General features: G+C 29.3%; 2 protein-coding genes across 2 annotated transcripts in view; both read left to right on the top strand.

The window, feature by feature from the left end:
• Positions 1 to 4,387: 4,387 nt before the first annotated feature.
• The window catches only part of LOC127278907 (uncharacterized), an 84,370-nt gene continuing 65,844 nt past the window's right edge, over positions 4,388 to 22,913 (top strand). The window contains exon 1 of the mRNA XM_051300849.1: positions 4,388 to 4,821. The gene's annotated coding sequence lies outside the window, so the exon portion shown is untranslated. The remainder of the gene's footprint in view (positions 4,822 to 22,913) is intronic.
• LOC127278870 (meiosis-specific nuclear structural protein 1-like) lies at positions 16,566 to 17,216 on the top strand. Its single transcript, XM_051300799.1, has one exon. It carries the CDS (start codon positions 16,566 to 16,568, stop codon positions 17,214 to 17,216), a length of 651 nt encoding a protein of 216 aa, XP_051156756.1.

Raw genomic sequence — 22,913 nt, 5'->3', positions numbered from 1 at the left:
GTAACCGCTAGAGTCAATAGAGCATATACCGCGAAGGATACAAATCCAACATATTGTTATACAATGAGTATTTTTTTTAAGTCACTCGGAGAGAAGAGTTACAGTGGTAGCTACAAAACGCGTTTAGAAGGCAAAAATATTGTTAGGATAACTTTACTGGCATTCGCTGTTACTAAACAGCGTTTAGTTCCTTGTAGTTGAATTTACTAAACGGTTCTTTTGCCAACACTACATGTTGAGTAAATGCGACTGCTCAGTCTCCCCACTTCTTACCAGTTTTTATGTTATGAAAATGGCGGACACTTATATTGTTAGCGACAGTTTGACACAAGTGAGTTGATTTTATTTAAAAGATAACTCATGAATAAAGAAGATTTATTGTAGGTAACACCTACAAGACGGCTGTTTAGTAAATCCCACTGTTAAATTAGTTCGTCGAAAATCTACTAAACAGTATAGTCACCAGAAAAGGTTCCACAGTCGCCATCACTGTCAATTTCTCTCCGTGCAGTTCTTAAATCATGAATGTATAGCAGGAACTTTTCTAACAGTATGTTAGCTAAAATATCCCTACTTGTTACTCTCATCAACAATTTATTAAAGTATTAAAGGAAAGTAACAGCTTTAACTTTTGGGTGGCGATGAGATTATGCATTTGTAAGATTTTGTCTGGATATCCATTTAATTTTTCAAGATATTTTATGGATATGCAAATCGTTGAAATGATTATTCTGGTTATCCCTAAGATATCCTGAATATTCGGGTGTTATTAATGCAAAATGAAAATGACAACTGAACAATACTGTACTTTAGAATCTTAAAGAACATGAGATTATACAATTTTTCATGTCATTTGCAATAAATTTCACTATAATAATAGAAAACAATCGTTCTCCACTGCCCTTCTCTTGACTTGCGGCTCTATTCAGAGTCTTGGAACAACGGCGGCAGCGGCTTCGCGCGCCAACCCCCACCCCCCTCATCTCTTCCCCTCCCCCACTCTAAATTTAAAGGTTAAGATCGTTTCAAGACTCTGAATATAGCCGCAAGTCCCCCCCTCCCTTCTCTTCTACTCCCCTTCTCATGACTTGCGGCTATATTCAGAGTCTTGGAACAGCGGCGGCGATATCTTTTTGTAATATAGGTAGATATACATATATATATATATATATTGTTTATTTAAAAGTGTAGTGATTTTCTGAGTGAAATAACTGCCTCGAAATTTTGATTTGATATAAATCTCACTTGCCGTTATTCTTATTGGGCATAGTTTAAAATATTTCTCATTTAATATAAAACTTACTTGCAATAAAGCAAGCAATATTTTATTGAATAAACTCATTTATGCCAAATGAGTTTTATGACATTGTAACACTGGTCTACAAAATAAGACTTTTTTTTAGTTGTCGGAGTGGTTCTCGATGTATTTTTGTGTGCTGAACACTATACGGGGTTCCAAAGTTGCGTATCACGTCAGGATTTTGAGTAAAGAGGGGGTAAAGTCTCCGAAAACAGTGTTTTTGAGGGTTTTCATTTTTTTTTCTCCTTAACCCGACGTGCTAGACACTTCTATATACACGGGAAAAAATTTTGCGCAAGAGCTGTACTGCCTACTGCGCAGCTGCAGCTCTGTACTTTGTGGGTTTCCGCGAGCTAGTTTAAGGCCTTTCTCCAATAGGAACCTAAACTTTTGCGTTGCGTGACTGACGCGTTGATTTTAGCATTGGTTGCCAATAGCAACCGACGCAATGCATACGCAACGCAAGAGTTTAGGATCCTATTGGAGAAAGGCCTTTATGGATAGGAGCTGACCATGATTTGACAGAAGCTAACCACAGCGGGCATGGACTGTGCAGTCCTGGACAGCGCGTGCACTAATCATGGATAGCACGTGTCCACAGATACGCAGGCAGCAGCTACTTTCACTTTTGTACAAAGCGTGACCACTAGTGGGCAGCTCATGCGCAAAATTTTTTCCCGTGTAGGTTTAAGGGGGAAAACTCGTGTAAATGTACGTTTTTTCAGAATTTTTTTTAAACTGGTAAAGTTTATTAAATTAAAGTAAAGCATACCTTAAAGTACACAATATAAGCTTTATAAAAAAAATTTTTTTATTAAAAAATATTACAAAATGGCAACGTTACAGGCGTTTAAAGTTGCATTTTTGATTTTGAGCCGTGCAGCCTACAGGTCACAAATCTCAACTAAAATTAAAAATCGAAATTTTTACCGTTAAAATTGGTATCCGAAATACTGCGATACGCCATCTGGTGAGAGCCTTGTTGTGGTGGCCATGTTTTCATTCCGTGTTTCTCTAACATATACAAAAGAAAGAGATAAAAAACCAAGATGGTTGTCACAAGAAGGCTCAGGGGTGGGTCAGTTTCGCGTGATTTCTGATCCCAATATGCAAATACTCTTTGCATGACGGAGAGAAAACTAAAAATTTTTTTTTTTTAATTTGGGACCATTTTTAAAAAAAATCACTTTTTTTATAAACAATGTTCAAAAACAATTGTTAAAAAAAAATTTCTTTTAAATGAGCTCGTCATGCAATAGCCAGTAAGATAAAGAAGATTTGTGGTAAGTTTGATTTAAATCGGTTAAAAATTGTCTGAGTTACATTGCACGGCGCGCGAAAAGACACGTATAAAAAAACACGTATAAAGTTTTCGATACATAAAAGTAGTGTTTTAACTATTGCCTTGAAGACGTTATGTATTCGAAAATAACTATTACACTAAAACCAAGATTTATTGTATGGTACTTGCTAATGACAATTAATAAAATTATAATATTGACAATAAACCGACAGAATTTAGAGGGATCTCGTGCTCATAGTTAACTGCATTTCGATGCATCTGAAATGCTAAACATTCATACATCTAATTATAGTTTAGTAATGTAATATCATATTCTGCAGATAGTAAACTAATTTTTAAAGCAAAAAAAAAATTTGTTTTACACGAGTCTGACCCCTTAAATGAAAGCTTATATCTTACACTTTAAGACCCATATACGCAAGACAAAAAAATTTTTGAAAAAAATTGGAGTAAATACCCCTAAAAATGTATGTTTAAATATTTATATAATTAACATTTTTTGCTTTTTTCGACCATTTTTAATCATTTCTTACTATTTTTCAATATTTAAACATTCTTGTCCCATTTTTTAACTATAGGTATATTTTTGTAGGAAAAAAACTCAGCTATCGATTGAAAAGAAAAAAAATCGTATCTTTTACTCCGAAAATGTCAAATTTATTGTTGAGTTTCATTATTTTTGGACCAAAATTTTTTTTTTCAAAAATGCATATTACCAATTGAAAGAGCATCCAAAAAAGCTTTCGAAACTAATTATGAAAAAAAAATCTTATTTTGATATTTAAGGAAAAAAAATTATTAAAACATGTGGTGTACCGTAAAATCACAAAAATTTTACCCCCTCCTCCTCGAAAAATATTATACTAAATAAAAAAATATTTTTACCGAAGATTAACGTCTATGAGTACTTACTACAAATGCCCCAAATTTCAGCGTGATCGGAGAAAAATTTTTTGAACCTTGATCACTTCACGTGTGATCCCCTATAATTTTTTTTACTCCTACAATTATAAATTTTAATCTGCCTGAAAGTTAACAATTATCTAAATAGTGTATCAAAATTTTTTTACTCAATTTGGAGGCTACTTTAATTTCTTTTTGCTATTGTCCATCTACTGATTCCAAGTTTTTGCTTTGTCCAAGTACGCTGGTGCTTTTCCTCAATCTAGAATTGTAAATCTTTTTTCTTTTGAATTAGTAAAATTAAACTTAAAAAAAATTGTTTACTATCGAATCAGTAAAATTGAACTAATTCAAAAGCAATAAGTGAGTCATTAATTCAAATTAATTAAAATTTTTCTAATTCAAATGTAGAGAGTATTCCTTGTAATTATTTTAAAACAATAAAAGTCGAATTAAAAATTATAATTATAAATTATATTTAATAAAGTTGGTAAAGAATTATTTATTTTAAAAATTTTTATGACTTTCTGAAGGAAAATTTGTTACATATAGAAAAATAAAATGAAAAGAATCACAAACATTATCATTTACATAAAAGAAAATCAATACTATAGCTAAAAATTAGTAATATATACCGGTCCTTAGAATATTTATCACCTCATTTGTCGGGGCCTGGGGAGCCGAATACTTTAGCACAGACAAATATTTTTACTCTGGACACCTGGAACCTCGCTTGTCTGCCTCTGGTCTTCCGTTTTCCATAGAATGAGCCCAAACGGGCCCAGGGTGAAACCGTGGTTTCTGGCAAGCCTGTTAGAAAGATGGGTTTAAAGAACTGATGGTAAAAGGGTCCTGCGTTGTGCCACGACGCGTAGAGCCGGTTAGTCGCTTTCAATGCTCCGCGTTGTACTGTTCATAGTATAGTGTCCGATACATTTTGTGTGCGTTTTGTAGACATTCGAAATAATATAACGCGCAGAAAAAATTGTTTTTGCATTAAATTTATTAAATCATTTGTGATATCTTAAATGTTCCATTTGCTTCTTAAAAGTTTTAAATTGTTTATGAGTTAAAGCGCATGTGCATTGCTCAAGCGCAGAGGCTTCGAAATTTTTGATTGGATTTATCACATCGCTTTGCGATATTGGATTATAAACTTTAAAGATTTCTATCGCTTCTATTCATATTTTAAAAACAAGTATTAAATGGTGTAAAAATATTAATAAAAATCGGTTGTTTTTGTGTACAATAGTCAACAGTGTGTGCATCATCTATAGTATGAATACGGATTTAATGTCAGATGTGAATTTTAACTGTAAGTTTTAAACTAGTAAATTATATATATATATATATATATATATATATTAATTAAAACTCAATATCACATTTGCTTTTATAAATATTCACTCGTTTTCTATGCATATTTAAAATCAGATAAATTAATTGTTTTATTTCGAAATTTTTAATATTTCTTCGATGCTACTTTTCAAGCAAAATACAGTAAAGTTTTTCGGTTATAATTTTAATTAATTTAATGGCCGTTTATTATATATCTAATATAAATTACATATATTACATTAATACATATCTATTAAATACTTAAGTTAAGTTCGTTAAATAATGATGTAATTAAGGAAATATTAAGATAATATTGGAATATTACTTAACATTGACATAAAATATTTAATATTAATACTTTCTAAGCGCTACAGATAAATATATTGAGAATTGCAGATTGCTAATGATTACAGATCAACTGCAAACAATTGACAAACATGATTTCTTTTATTATTAGACCATAAAGAAACAATTAATTAGTAATTAAATTACAATATCTTTGACAAAAAAATGTCACTGCAAGAATAATAGAATATCGACAAAATTAGAATGAACAATATTTAATTTTTTGTGATATAATTTTTTAATTATTAATATTAACACTAACTAAAAAATTTGTTTTTACAAAAAGTTTTGGTGATTGTTTTAATATAAAACAACATTTTAAACAAATAACTATATAAAAAATATTTTGTTACGATGCAGTTCTCGTGGAAATTTATCTTTGAAATTATAAAGGAACTAGACAGTTATGTTAGATTTCTTCAAAGAACTAAATGTAATGTTAAAATATATCAGGATATTGTAAAGAAAAGCCATGCTAATTTTATCGACTTATTATTATCTATCTCAAACTTTATAATACCATATTTTTATTTTTGATAATAAACAGTCCTTTAAATAAAAAAAAAACCGTACCACAATCTGTACATATTAAAAATATACTAAAAATTATCATAATGTACTGAAAGCTTTCAATTTAGAAGTTCACAAATTTGATGAAATTAACATTAAATTTACAAGTTAACATTGTCAAAAATTTTGTTACTATTTTTTTAATTTGTATTTATAGTGGACCAAAAAGAGTCTGAATTTTTTTTATCTCACTCTTTGGGATGTATATATATGGAAAAAATATATCCTTGTTGTTTTAAGCCAAGATTAAACCTTGCCTCAAAGCCCTTCATTAATTTGTATTGTGAAGGAGTGAAATATATATAATTGAAATGAAAAAATAATATTTTTTAAACCTCACTACTCTGTTTTTCTTGAAAAATATACTTCAATTGTTTTTAACTAATTTTTTACTTTTTTCAGAGTTTTAAAAAACACCAATATAAATAAAAAAAAGGCTATTTATTTTATCTCAATTTTTTTCAAACATTTTTGCTAATGATTTTATAAACAACTGGGATGTCATCATTTGAAAATTTGGAAATAGAGACAGAGTAGGTAGGATGAAAAAATATGAACTTACTTATATTTTATAAAAAATTTACTAGAATCGGTTTTCTCCCAGTTAAGGGGAGATTCCCATTGCGGAGGCCAAAATCATCATAAACTTTGACAATTTTTTGTGGGGAACGGTTATGACTTAGGCTGCAGTCCCATGGCAGCGTTTTGCGTTGCGTTTTGTCACTAGACCCTGAGTGTAAACATAGCAAACATATATCTGCATCTCTTTTACACTCATGGTCTAGTGACAAAACGCAACGCAAAACGCTGCCATGGGACTGCAGCCTTAGTGATGTAGTTTTTTTAAAAATAAAGGTACATCCCTGAACTTTTAAAACATATGTGACGCTCCACGGTGAAAGGGTGCGCTTAGCTGTTTTTGACAGAACTAAACCTTGCATTAAAAATGAATAAAAGCGACTAGTTTTCGATACAAACTATTATTATTTAATTATTATTATTAGATGCACTATTTTCAGTAAAAAATGCTCTTGATGTTAAATAATCAAAAATAAATCTTTAATAAAGCAAAAACTACCATGAACATATCCTAAAATTTTAAGCATTTCACTGTGGAGTGTCAGATATATTATTTTAATTTTCAAAAAATTTCAAAATGGCGACCAATATAGCGCACCTAGTAAACCATGGAGAATAGGCTACAGGAGACCAATGTAGTGTTTAAGAAAACGGCTAATTTTCGTCGGAAGCTGTTAGTTCCAAAACTTCTCGCGCGCCGCGTTGAAAACAGATAGATACCATAAGTTTTAAAATTCACATGTGCTTCTTGGTTAACAGCATACATCGTGATATATGGTTTTCCGGCAGAAGCAAATTTCTTCTGTGAAATATATAAAATAAATTTATAAATAAATAATGTATGAGGTAAGTTTAAAATTTAAAGTTGTGTCAAAAATCTTTTTTTTTAAACTAAATTTATTATGAAAAAACTTTTTAACTATAGATGTATTTAAAATTATATTCAAACTTTACATTTCCAAATAAAAATTAATTTTATTAATACAAATAAATTTTTTTTATTTTGTAAATACTTTGGTATATATTTTGGGAAATGATAAATACCTGTTATATGTATATTTATTAACATTTCATAACCTTTTTTTAAAAAATAAGCTTGCTAAATACACACATTGATTAAATTATTTAATATGTTGTATAACATAAATAATAATATGGCGAAATATATTTTTTACAAAGAAACATAAGTATACACCTTCACGTAAGTCAAATATCAATTACTTTAAAGTTGAACGAAATATGTAAATTTGCCTAATGTTAAAAAAAATTACAAAGTTATAGAAAAAATCAACATTTTTCAATCATATAAAAAAATTTACTTGTTTCAATAGATTGTAAAGAAAAAAAATTTTCCGTTTAAAAATATTAAAATATTTATTAATTAATAAATTCATTTATGCTTCAATAACTCTGACAATCTTAGTCAATTTTTATTAATGATTTCTCAATGGGTACATCTTTTCACTATTTCATATATTTATAAAATATCAACAAATAAATAATTATTATTAACTTATTTATAAAAAATAATTGCTTTCTCTTACCAATATTAGACTATTTTTATTATCCAGCATAAAAATATACCTAAATTCAGGTTATGTTTTTCATAACAATATGACAGCTAACAGATCAAAACAAATATTTCTTGACATGCGTACGTTGATGGTATCTATCTGTTTTTTTCGCCACCTATGGGAAAGCTGAGTAGGGGAGGATGGGGTAAGGATAGTTAGGTAAGACATTTTTAGATCTAGCAGCTAAAATTCAATAGGCATCAGAAAAAGAATAGTATCGTTCGAAAGCCTGTTTATTTAGCTACAATTTTGTAATGCATTATTTTGCTGTGGATTGCAATGCCTTCGAGATATTAGCGGAAAATTAAAAAAAAAATTTAACTTATCAAAATTCTTTTTACGAAAAATAATCACAAAAAGAGATTAAATTTGGGGTTTTTTTAATTTCATTGGATAAAAGCACCTCAAAACACTTCAAAGCACTACCAAAAAAATTTTTTGGACATAAATAAATATTTAAAACAGTTAATATCTGAAACAGTGTTTTAAACAGAACTGAGACATTTTAGAAAAAACAGGATTTTCACAAATAAACACGTAGCTTCCACAAATGATATCGCATCCAAATCAAATTTTTCTTGACGTCTTTCGGTGTTAAAACAAGTATATATATAATGAATGGTGCCCTTTTTGAACAAGCCGTGTAGGCAATAGAGCTACTAACTATCCTTTGCCCCATCCTCCCCTACTTGTCTTAGCTTACGACGAATCTTGGCACCATTTTAGTGAAGTAAATGCATGAAAGATTGGTCTCCTGTAGTCTATTCTCCATGTAGTAAACAATGTTTTTTTTAAATAGGAAAATCGGTGGGCATTCTACACTGTGCAATTTTGAGTCTAAAACAAAAACTCCACAATTGTTTGAAAGGAGACATCTCTGTAAAAAAAGAAGTATTACCAGTATGGCGCGACTCCGTATTACAAGTAATGAGGTTGAAATACGCAAAACGAGAATTGACGTATTTGAAGGAATGGGGAATGAGGAATTCGGCAGTTGAAATACGTGACATTTTTAATTAGTGAATAAAAATGAAAAAACGCGTGAATGATCATTAATAGTTATATGTAGTGAGAGAAGCAAGTTAGCAGAATGTAAAAATACCTGTGTTTAGTGAAAATAATGATGTTTAAAGGAATAATTAAAAGTGAAATATGAGTGTAAATACGTGAAGTGACGTGTTCTAATACGTGACGTGGAAAAGCGTAGATGATCGTACTTCTTTACCGACATCGGGTATACTATGCTTTGTTGGTAATAGACTGCATCACTGTAAACGATGATAATGTTTCAAGAAATTAAATTTATTACTTTAATGAATTAATTTTATAATTAAAATTAACATGTTTAAATAATTTTATACAAAAAGCTATTTAAAATTTATTAAAAGCCAATTAATATTCAATAGGTAGATAAAAATAATAAATTTTATTATATCCCGTGTGGAAAAAGCCGCGATCTTGCCCCCAAGACTTCGGGGCCCCCGGCGGGGGCGCATGAGGGCTGATCCATAAGGCGAATCCATGAGAGCCAACGTAGGAGCCCCGCATGGATCGCCCACATGATAGAATAGCAAAATTTTCTAGGTCCAAAAGTCAAATATTTTTTTGTTACCAAAAAATTAATGTTTACAATGGTTCAGAACAACGAATAACGCATTCTTAACAAAAATATATTTACACTTTTTTTGAAAATCCACCTGGGATGATTAATGATAATAATCATAAAGCATATATAATTAATTATATTTTATAAATTGCATTTCATTGGAAAATATAATTTAATATCTTAACTTTAACTATATGATGTTAAGCACTAGCTTTTCTGAGTTAGGTATTTTGCATGTTTAAATAGCATCAAGAAGTTAGCATTCGTTTTCACGTAGCGTGCGTAGCGTAGTTGGTAAAGCGTTGGGCTCATAGTCCGTAGGTTCGACTCCCCCCATTTGCGTTAGATTTATTTATTTCTCAGGTTTGCGTTTAATCATTAATTCTATGTATGAATTAGTTCAACAATGAAAATATCCGATCATAACATATTTTTAAATTTTATAATTAATTTATTTATTATTACTTTTAATCTATATCCGCCAGTTAATTAATTAGAACGTTAATTAGAATAAGAATTTAATTTAAAAATGGAAGATTTAGTAAATAAATATGTTATTTATTCATAATTGAAGCTTATTTATTATTAATTAACTTTTATTATTAATATTGTTGACTAAAAAACATTAAGGCAAACGTGAGGGCCCATGACGGCGCGCATAGGGGAGCCCTCATCGATGAGCATGTCCTTTCCATGAGGGGCCCCTATGGATCACCTATATGAGCCCCTCATGGCATGAGGGCGATCCATAAGGGCCCCCACTGGGGGCCCACATCACTTTTCCACACGGGATTTAAAATTTTTATTTTTTATATTCTAATTTTTCGTTAAACTAATGAGTTTTTGTAAAAATAAATTTGGAAAACATTTTCTACTTTTTCAATTAAAAATTATTAATTTATAGATAATAGTAAAAATAACGAAACTAATAATAATAATAAAAACAACTATAAATCATGTTCTATAAATTATTTAATTATAATTAATCAATTGAAAGAACATGATTTATAGTTGTTTTCATTATTATTATACATTTAATTTTTTTTTCATTTTTTTAATTGAAAAAAATTTCAATTATTTAATTTAATTTAACTTAAGAGTGTCGAACGTTCTCTGAAATTCTTTGGCATTTAATAATCGCCCTATAAAAACGGCACTCAACGTGAAAATGATAAACATTGATTTTAAAATACTGTTTTCTCAAAACGTGGACACTTTTTTCAAAATCGGACAAAATACAAAGAATCCTTACCTTATAAATTTCTTAAATCCGAAAGATTGTGCAAGTCTATATAAAAATGCGATTGTAAAATGAAAAGTACGAAAGTAATGTAATTTCAGGTTTATTACGTCCTGTAGCCGTTAGGTGTCAAAAGCATGCAGGGAGCACAATATCGTACTTTTTATTTTACAATCGCGTTCTTGTGTAGATTTGCACAATCTTTCAGATTTAGGAAATTTATAAGATAAGGATCCTTGGTATTTTTTCCGATTTTGAAAAAAGTGTCCGCGATTTGAAAAAAAAGTATTTTAAAATCAATATGTTTATTATTTTCCCGTTCAGTGCCGTTTTTTTAGGGCGATTATTAAATGTTAAAGAATTTCAGAGACCGTTCGATACTCTTAATTATAATTCACCTACCTATTAAATATTAATTGGCTTTTAATAAATTTTAAATAGCTTTTTGTATAAAATTATTTAAACATGTTAATTTTAATTATAAAATTAATTCATTAAAGTAATAAATTTAATTTCTTGAAACATTATCATCGTTTACAGTGATGCAGTCTATTACCAACAAAGCATAGTATACCCGATGTCGGTAAAGAAGTACGATCATCTACGCTTTTCCACGTCACGTATTAGAACACGTCACTTCACGTATTTACACTCATATTTCACTTTTAATTATTCCTTTAAACATCATTATTTTCACTAAACACAGGTATTTTTACATTCTGCTAACTTGCTTCTCTCACTACATATAACTATTAATGATCATTGACGCGTTTTTTAATTTTTATTCACTAATTAAAAATGTCACGTATTTCAACTGCCGAATTCCTCATTCCCCATTCCTTCAAATACGTCAATTCTCGTTTTGCGTATTTCAACCTCATTACTTGTAATACGGAATCGCGCCACTGGTAATACTTCTTTTTTTACAGGGTATCCTAAAGAATAGGTTATACCCATAAAATAGTTAAAAGTTAAACATATGACAAAATGTCGGACACTTTTTTAAAACACTGCGTTTTTTTCATGTTTGACCTCTTGTAAAAAATCTTTATTGTTCACAATTGTATCATATTAAAGGTATAACCTTAGAAGAATTTAGTTACTTTTAATTAGCCGCAAACTTGAAGTTGATTGGTCAAATAGTTTAAACGCTACGATTTCCACCAGTTTGAAAAATCTTGTTTCAAGAAAAACGCGTATAAAATTTTGGTTACTTTTATGTGTAATATTTGACAATTATATTAAAGCAAAAGTGACGGTAACTATATAGGACATTTATCTTATATTATTAAATACACTGAAAAAATAGTATTGAACCAAGAAAATTTTACTTGGTTCAAGAAAATCGAGTGACTGAATACGGTCAAATCAATTATGATACTGTTTCAAGAAAAGCATTTACTTGGTGCAGTATAATTGAAAGAAGAACATATGTTCTCGATCCAAAAAAATATGGAATTCGATCAAAAAGTTAATCGACTTCTATGAGTAAAATATTTTCTTGTTCTAAGAATATCAGGAACCACAAAACATTTTCAAGTTTCAAAAATGCAAATTAAAGCTGAGATCTTAAAGATTATGTTGTAAAATTATCAAATTTTTTCATACATTATTCTAGATTATGCCAGAAGTCAAAAACATTAGTACGACAATATGAAAATTGCATAATTTTTGCTTGAAATATTTTCGGTGTTATAAATACAAAAATAATCGGACAAGTATTTGGTATAAAAACAAATGTTTAAAAAGATGGGTTGTATGTCAAATAATATAAGTGATACAAAAAGGAACAATTTTGTATGAAAATTTAAGAAAATTGTTCCTCTTCGTATCACAAATATTATTTGATATACATCACTTTTTTTTTAAACATTTGTTTTTATGCCAATAAATATGTTCGCTTTGAGTACGGAACCCTCGATTTCAGTGCGAGAATAACTCGCTCTTGTCCGATTTTTTTATTTTAGAGTTATAACGACTGAACAAATAAACTTCAGGAAAAAGTCCACTTTTTCCACTGCTTATCATGTTCATTAAATTATTTCTATAATCTAGACATAAAAATACGTAAAAATGAATAAATTTTAAGCCCTTTAGATAAAATTTTCTTCGTTATTGGAAGAAAATTCATGATTTTTTCTAAAATAATCAGTTTTTCTTGACAGCATCAGAAAAATCAACTCCAATCGTCCTCTCTATAATTTTTTTTGTAATCTACACGTAAAAATACGTCAAAATACATAAATTTAAATTACTTTAGATAAAATTTTCTTAGTTTTTGGTCGAAAAATACATTTTTTTCCCTAAAAATATCATTTTTCTTTAAAAATTTGATAAAAATTAATCGTTAACTCCAATCGTGCTCACATTTTTTCTGTGTAATTTTCACGCAAAAATACATTTATACAACAAATATAAACAGTCTGGGTTGAATATTGTGTGCGCTAAGGAGTTTAAACCATTTTTTTCGAAATTTTTTATTTTTCCTTGACAACGCTATGTAAATCGATCCGAATTAAGTTCTCTATATTTTTCCTGTAATTTTCACGTAAAAATACGTAAGCGTGCCAAATTTGAGCTCTTTATGTCAAAAGATGTGGCTGCTAGGGGGGGGGGTACATAGTCATTTTTCGTAAAAATTCACGTTTTTACCTTGACAACGCTATGATAATCAATTCCAATCAGGTTCGCTATATTTTTCCTGTAATCTACACGCGAAAATGCATATGTGTACCAAATTTCAGCCCTCCAAAACCGATATTAATAGGGTTCCAAACCGAGTACGAAACCCTAAAAAGAGAAAAAAAAATTCTTGATATACATTCAGAAGCAGAATTTTATCAGCTTTCCAACCATCTAAGATAGAAGTCTCTAACTTTTTTCTAACTTGAAATATCTTGCTTTAAAGTCAGCCCCGAATTTCCACTTCTCGAACGTTAGTCGTACCGACAATTTCCGACGGTAGTGTAAATCAAAATATTATTTACATTGTCAGAAAAACGCATGTTCTTGGTCCAAGAAAATATGGAATTCGTCTAAGAAGTTAATTGACTTCTAAGAAATGTAAAATATATTAAGTCAAGATCATATATATATATATATATATATATATATATTAAATCAAGAAAATATTTTCTTGACTTGAGAAAACTTATAGAGTTCAATCAAAAAAATATTTTTCCAATACAAGTAAATATTCACTTGAATTACCTCCCCCCCTCCTACACCCCTTCCTCATCCCACCATGTCTAATTCTTAAGTCAAACATTTTTATTTATTATTATTAACATTCATATTTTCTATTATTTATTTAAATAATGTTTATTTTACTTACATATTTATATTTAATTAATACTTAACACAACTAAAACAAGTATACCTTGAATGAAAATTTTCAAACCATATAATTTTTAATCAAGTTGAAACAAGTATCTACTTCTATTAATCTTTCCATTTTCGTGGATCAAGACTATGAGTATTAGATTAAGTAAAAAGTTGTTTTGAAAGAAACAACAAAACGATTTGACCCAAGAAAATAAAATACTGAACGTAAATCACTTGACATGAGAAAATAATATTCTTGACTCAATAGTTTTTCGTTTTTGGCACAAGTAAAACAGTTCGCTTGAAACAGTAAGATATCACAGAAAAAACTTAGTCTCATTTTGATATGCAGCAAAAATGAGTCAATGCTAAACGACATAGACAGTGGCGCCACCCCCGGCTGAAAAAACTTGTACAAGAAAATATACAAGTTCTTGTACATGTTCATTAATAAACTTGTACATTTTCTTGTACAAGTTTTTTCAGCCGGGCCAACCTGACTCATTTTTGCTGCATACGCTATCATTTTGAGTTCAGGTTTTTTCTGTGATATTTACTTGTATAAAACTCATATTTTCTTATTTCAAAAACATTGCTCAATGCTCAAAATTACTTGACTCAAAAAAATAAATTTCTTCCAATAAAAAAATATCGTCTTATTTCAAGTAAAGTACCTCAAGTAAATGCATTGACTTGATTCAATTAACTTTTTTTCAGTGTAGAAATACTAAGCACTATAACTGTTTTTTGAAAACAACAATAGAAATTGTAAAGAGTTAAGCAAAAATAATTTTAAACCGGTGCAAAATTTTAATTGAAGTGAACAAATTTTGTTTCAATTGTGAAAAACGTGTTTATAAATTAATTACCCATGACCATCATTTCCCAAGACCAAATGATATCCTTAGAACGTCCGTTGGATATCCTGAATATCCGGATGCTGTAAGGGTAGGAGAATAAAAAAAAGAATAATAAGGGCTGGAAGATTAGGATGATGGAGCGAACAGTTAATATTACCGTAAAAACAGTCTGACCGACAAAAATAATATGCCAGGTGTAAATTAATTGAGGCAACATTTTTACTACAGTAAAACCTCTTCTGAAAAAGGGTTCCTGCAGGTAGGAGTTATGCCGCTCTCAAAGAAGGGGGATGACACCTCTTACGCATTGATCAAGGATGTCTTCCTGGACTCCTTTTCAGAGGAGTTCGACGTGAGCAAGAAAAAAATTTAGTGGGGAGTGAGAGAGGTTTCGTCTGCTGTCGAGAAAGTGGTAGATTTAGGGTATTAGAGATGAAGCAGAGGTGAGAATGGAATGAAAGAAATTTGATAGATGGATTTTTTTATTTCCTGTTGGTGAATTTTTTAGTTTATTTCGATATTTGAAAAATTCTTTATATTCTTATCTCCCCTTCTGTTCTCAAGTCTATACCAATATTCAATAATTTAATAATAAGTCATTTTAGGTATAATATTATTTCCCAAGCAACTCCCAACTAAATCGTCTTTAGGAATAATACCAGTTACGAGGTGGTGTAATGCTGGCTCCCAATCAATATTTCCGAACTACTGCGTCTGAAACAATTATTGAATAAGGGAATATATGCAGAATATTATTAAAGATTTTTTTTAGAAATGATTATTAAAAAAATGATGCATAATACAGGCAAAAGTCTGCTTATTACGCTTTTATGTTTGTGTAAAAGAAAATTTTTGATTTCTCAAGACGTCAACCAGGTTTCTATAATTTTTTGTTTCAGACCCAATGGCCGTACTTATGCACAGATTTATTTTCACAAGAATATATTAATTGTTTTCCGATAAAATATTTTAAAATCGCTGTTGTCAAGTTGAATTTTAAAAATAATTTTACTACTGGCACAAAAAAGAATTATAAATTTTTTGAAACAAAAAGCAGATTATTTAAATAAGCAATAGAAAAATTGTATTTTGATGGCGGTACGAAAATTTACCGCAAGTTCAACTTGTCGAAATAATCACAGAGAATCTTGCGACGAACTCGGTAAGCTTGAGGCGGAATTACGAACAGCTTACACTCTAAAAATGTTGAAGAGCCAAATAGCTGAAAGAAATGCAAATCATTTATGTGAAGAAATTCGACGAAAGTTTGAAGAAAAGGTGATGATCCAGAAAATCGATGTTGAAATAAAAAAGGAATCTGAAAATCAAAAAAAGAATTATTTGGAAAAATGCGAAAAATACAAAAATGAACTACAAAATCAAATACAATTCAAGCAAGAAGAGAAGAATAAAATTATGGAGAATGTGCTAAAGGAAAGAAAAGTACTAGAGAAATTGGATACAATTCGAGATGCAGAGGAAGAATTTAAAAAATTAATAAACAAATACGAATTAAGAGAAAGCATTGAGAGAAATTTTTTCATACAAAAGGAGTTTAATGAAATTTTGAAAAAGAAAAAAGAAGATTTAGATAAAGAAGAAAATGAAAAAGTGAAAAAGTATATGGAAGTACTTAACGAAAGGAACCTGCTGGTGAAAAAACAAGAAGAAGAAAAAATAAGAAAGAGAGAGGAGGCGATATGTTTAGTGGCTGGAATGATAATCGCTGCAGAGTCTAGTAAAGAGAAGAGGGAGGCACTTATAGTTGATCTTGTATCCGAAGAAATTCAATGTCAAGAGATGATACGTGAAAAAGAGAAATATTTTAAAAAGATGAAAGAGAAAGATGAACTGATGAATGTTTTGGATAAGCAGGTCTTGTTCAATGAGGAGTGCAAAAGACGCTTTGTAGAAGAGGATAGAGATTTCACAGAAGCTGTTATGAAACGAATCCTTGAAGACGAAAGGTTAGAAAGGTCTACACTAGAAGCAAGAAAACGAAAATCGTTAATATATCGAGAAGAATTACAAAGACTCATAGAGAATAAAAAGTTGTTTAGAGATAAGGAAATTATCCGAATTCAAGAGGAAGTCGAATCTGAACAGCTACAGAAGACATTAATGATGAAAAGTATCAGAGATGAGAGAATTTCTTTATTGGAACATCACATGAAGAGTGTAGCTGAGTTCATTAATAAGAGTGGATTAACTAAAGAAGAGCAGAATATTCTTGCTTCGCATTTAAAGAGTCTAGAAGAATCTTCAGTTTCATAAATTTAACATCCCATATTAAGTGTTCTTATCTTGAATATAAAAATATCTTGTTAAAAACATATCAAGTAAATTAATTAGTATTAGTATTAGTGTAGAATTTTCACCAATGTAAATAAAAACATTATTTTTGCTAATAAATTAAAAAAATATTATTTATTTTTTAACTCTACGTGTCCAGTATTTTTATGCTGGCAAGTTTTACTAATAAGAAAAAAATTCCAAATTCAATTAAGAGAAAAATTATAAATTTTGTAGAGTCTTTAGTCAGAAAATTTTATCACAATCGAAGTAAGAATAACGTTTCAAAAACTGGCTAGTTACTAAATAGAAAAACTAATCATAAGTTACTTACGAATCATATTCTATTAATAAGGGAGAGTCGGTAGTGTGGCGAGACACGTTTTGTTTTTTTGTTATAGCACTCACATTTTCAAGAACATCAAGTCTGTATATATATCCATGGACAGGTGTGACTCTATACTGCAAATTTAACTTATACAGTTACAGAACAGATATTGGAAAAAAAAGTTATTGCCGATTTACGATAATGTCTCGCGACTACCGACATAAAAAATCGTCCGTAGTGGCGAGACACTATCTTAAAATCAGAGTCTTTATCGTTCAAACGTAACAAAAACAAAGGAATCAAAGAGAAAGAGTATAATAATTGATGCCTTTAAATCATAATATTGTTTCATTCAATCATAAAAATACAGGCAAATATTTTTCTGATTGTGAGCCGCTAATCCATGTCACAGTTATTAAAAACAAATAAGCTTTTCTTCCTGTTCATCTTTTTCAATTTAAACTATAGTTATGAAAAATATTGTCGACAAAACGTACAAAAATTATATCAAATTCATTAAGACATGTACAATATTATTAGATATTAAAAAGCCACTGCCGACAACAAGTGTCTCGCCAATGCGGAAACAGCATTTTTCGGTAATGACGATGTACAATCCTATGCATCGAACAATAATTCATAGTGCTCTGGAAATTTTGAAGGAAACTTAAATACTAAAGACTCAAAACATTTAACCCTTCAGAAAATTCCGGAAATTTTTATATATTATCACTTATACCGATGGGAAATAAAACTTCTAAAATATCTTGAAACTGTTATTATCAGTATAGCGATATTTCGTACATCAAAAACGTATGTATCATATTGAAAAGTTAAAGCACAATAAAACTTGACTTTCAGACCAGAAGTGCCAGCACAGTCAGTTCAGCTGTCTGAAATATCCTAATGTCTCGCCACACCGGCTGTCTCGCCACTGCGGACAACGCTTATATTAATCATATTCTATTAACAGAATAAATAATAATAAGTTTTTTCTTTTTCCTAAGTGTATTTCAAATTAAAGAGTTAATTATGAATTAAAAATACTAATTTTCAAAAATTATTTGATTCAAAAATATTTTAGAGCAAATTTCTTGTTTTACAAATTTTTGATTAAATTATTTATAAAAATTTGTATTTTTACATAATTAACACTTTAAAAAAACAATTATAAATTCAAAAAAAGAATCCTGAAAAAATCTGGAATTATTTTGTAAAATAGTTATTTTTAAAATTAAAAACAATTAGATTAAATAAAATAATTTTTGTTGTTATAATAAACAATTTTAAAAATTAAAATTTTTTTTTTAAATATTATTTTATTTTTTTAATTATATTAATTTTTTTTAAATGTAGTGTAATGAAAAATTATTAAATCTTTCACACAATGTTTGAAATCACATTTGAAGATTCCCGCGCTGCGTCGAAAGATGCGCGCACGACAATAATTTAGACAAGTGGCGTATAGGGTGTGTGGTAGTAGTTTCCATTTGCAATCAAGGTGTTACCCTCACACTATATAAGAACAGATTTCTTTGTCGTTGAAATCAGAATTCAATTTTTTCCACACTGCCTTTTTTTGGTGGCAGGAGATATTTAAATTATCTCCATATATGTGAAATGAATTGAATTAAATTTTTGCATCCTTTTCTTGTCGAACTATTGGCTGCCAATAGTAAACCACGTTTTATTAAATTTTGGGATGATATTGCCATTATTAGGTCTCAAATAATGTTGTTTCATTGGCTGCCAAGACATATGACGAATATTTAAATGCTTGGTTAATAATTGGCTACTTAGATTGGACCATTGTTGATAACCAATGATTGGCTTCCAATTATGGCCCAGTCTTTGTAGCCAATTAATAAACAAGCTTTTAAGAATCCGTTTTTTGCCTTGGTAGCTAATGATGGAACAATATTGACTATACCAATGATTGGCAACGGCGTGATCATCCCAAGACTTTACCATTCGCGATCTAATATTGGGTGCCATCATTGCGCCAATATTGGAACGACTGGCTCCCAATGCTGAACCATTATTAAACCAATGGTTTATTTCCCATTGGGAAATGTAATATCCAAATAACGAAACAAGTTCTTTAATTTTACAAAATTTTGCATATACAAAAGTAATCAATTACAAAATATTTTAAATTTGATGAAATCCTGACTGAACTCATCTGTGTATGGTAGTGAATACATATACAAATGAGATTAAGAACTGATTAAAGAATACTGAGAATGCGGTCGGCTCATTATCTACGAGACATAAAAAAACAATAAGATAATTAACCAGGTGTCGCTCATTCACTATGTCTGCACGGTTGGTGTTGGTATGATAGAATCGCATATAACTCAAGTCTATATATCATTCAGTTATAGAAAGCGACTTTCTTATTTTAGATTTATTTTTTTAAATGATTGTATTAAAAGAAAAATACCGATTGCATCCTCTAATGTTTAACATATTCTATTTTATAAAATATCATGTTTTTACAATCATCTTTCTTTAAACACTTAAAGTTTCTTTTTTCGTTATACCTACGAAATATTTTTTCATCTTGTTATCTGTCATATACTCATAAATTAATATTTGATTTCCTTCTTTTTTGACTTGATTCAACAAAATAAAAAAAAATAGAAAAGTATCAAATTGAGTCAAAACTGAAAAATAAGATTCAATTTTGAAAAAAAGATTTAAAATTTTCCAAATCCTTCACGGAAAGAAAATCCTTTGCAATAAATGTTAAAAATGATACAAAAATTTAGTATAAAATATTTGTATATAATCCCACTATGTGTAGAGTTCAAAGGTATAGAAATTATCATCAATATTTTTTTAAATTTATCAAAACACAATTCAACGGTATAGAATTTAACAGTTTAATTTTTTTAATTTGCTCGTGTAGAGTTTAACTGTATGGAGTTTTATGTTAAATTTTTTTAAAATTTTTCTTGTGTACTCTCTAAATCTGAATTAGTAGTTTTCTACTAATGAAAGAGTGCGGATTCGTTTATCAATTGAATTAGTAACAGTTTTGACTCTTTTTTGGTAGAAAACTACTAATTGCATTTTCTGCACCAGAACTGGTACAAGTTTAGCTGCTGAATATGCGTACATTTTCTTGTACAAGATCTTGTACAGGGATTTTCAATAGGGTATAGAATTAAAAGTGTACAATATAATTTTATAGGATTCAACTGTATACAGTTCAACTGTATAAAGTTTTAAAGCATTATTTTAGTAAAATAGATTGTATACAGTCCCACTCTGTAGGATTAGTCGTATACAGTTCCCCTGTACATATACAATCCAAATGTGCAGAATTTTATGATTTATATCATTCAAATGCTGTTTTAAGGGCTATAAAAACCCTAATACAATTCAAAGGATTTGTCTAGTGCTCCAATAAATTTCTGACCGAATAATATCGTCGAATGGCCCTTCAGTTATTATAGGTATACACTGTTAGAAAAATCTCTATTATAGATTTAATATACATGTGTATGAAGCAAATAAGCACTACAGGTATTGAAATCTAAGATACATGTATATTAATTTAAATGTGCCAACATGGCGGCCGCAGAGTCCTATTTCACCAAACGGTGTTTATTTCCTTGATATTGAAACTTTTTATTTCAAATTGAAATAACAGTGCATAATATACTTCAGGGGTTGGTCTGACTCACTGACCTTTTTTCGCTTATAAGTTAAATTAGAGAAAGTCATCAGTTGATTTCTTTTTATTATTAAGTCAGATGATTTTTCAATAATCATCGGAATCTCTAAATAAATAAGTTCAGAATTAAGTACGCTAACTTTATTTGTTGGTAAAATATTTCATTTTTTATTAACTTTTATTAATTAATATATCTCGAAAACAAACAAAAAGGACGCAGTTATATTTTTTTGTACTAATGCAGTCCTGATTAAAAGTAAACACATTTTAAACTTTTGATAAAAAAATTAAATAATGCCGATTTTGAGAAAAAGGGAAAAATATTTTTGATTTGAAAAAAGAGTATAATATTATTATATAATAGCTACGACTATTCAAAAATCTCTCTTCGCATTAATAAAAACTTCAACTCCCTCTTGTCACTACAGTTTTTGCACGGAGAAAAATGGAAAAACGAATAAAGTAACTTTAACTACTTTAAAAGTAAAACCGGAACTGTCCGAAGTTTCTGTGCATTTGTGGCAATTTTTATTCCAGAAATAGTAAAATTTATTATTTCCTGAATAATTTTTACTATTTCAGGAGTAAATTTACTCTTGAAATAGGTAGTAAAAATTATTGAGGAAATAGTAAATTTTACTATTTCTCGAGTAAAAATTGTCAGAAATGCGCAGAAACTTCGGACAGTTCCGGTTTTACTTTTAAAGTAGTAAAAGTTACTTTATTTGTTTTTCCATCTTTCTCCGTGTGATAAAACCTAACAATACTTCGTAATCGAAGTACTCACTCATATGGCTAAATTATGTGCAAGTTTTATCCCAAACTGAGAAATTTTTTTTTCAGTAGCCGAAACCTAAATTACCGTAAACTGTAAAAGAAAAATAAATGTGGATAAAATAATTTACTTATAAAGACAATTTTTCAAACGTGAAAGAAATAAACAAAAATTGCATTAAAAAATGTAATTAGCTGTTAGAAGTCGTGCTAAAGAAATTAGGTACTAAAACTTCAAAAATGAAAGGAGATTTAGCATTTATACATACATTTGGCTTATAGAAATTAATTAAAAAAATTCTATAAAATATTTCATGGTTTAAAATATTAAGGTAATAATTAGACTGGTTACCTTCAGAAGATTCACTCATATAAAAAGAATGTAGCAGTACGTAAAACTTATGCAACATTTTTTTGTAAATTAAATAAATATTTTGAATACCAAAGCCATTGTTTCGTGGCAATGGAAACGCAGTCAGAAGCGATGATTTCGAATTGCGTGCGATTTTTCAGGTATGATCCTTTTTTGTTCGAATTGCGTGCCTTTGTAGCTAGGCGGAAGGCGCTATTGCTGCTTTTATTCATTTATTTATTTAACAAATAACAAAGGATTATTGCATTACTGCTGCCAGTACTAAGCCTGGACAGGGTTTCTAGATTTCTACAAATTTCTCTTCGCGAAATTCCATGATATTTCCACGATTTCCAGGTAATAAATGATAAAATTTTCATGATACTTTAAAACTCACTACACGGAAAGAAATCTTGCTAGAATATTTAGTAAATCTGAATAGAAATTTTGATATTTTTGTTTTTCAATTGCGAAACATTCTGATTTGATAATAAAAGTTGGTATAGTTTTACGAATACCTTTAACTGGAAACATTTTATGAAA

The sequence above is a fragment of the Leptopilina boulardi genome, unplaced genomic scaffold, assembly GCF_019393585.1.
Source record: "Leptopilina boulardi isolate dan_hultmark-lab unplaced genomic scaffold, ZJU_Lbou_2.1 LbouV2_213, whole genome shotgun sequence".
Lineage (NCBI taxonomy): Eukaryota > Metazoa > Arthropoda > Insecta > Hymenoptera > Figitidae > Leptopilina > Leptopilina boulardi.
Note: the sequence above shows the minus strand (reverse complement) of the source record. Positions and strands in the feature narration are given on the sequence as shown.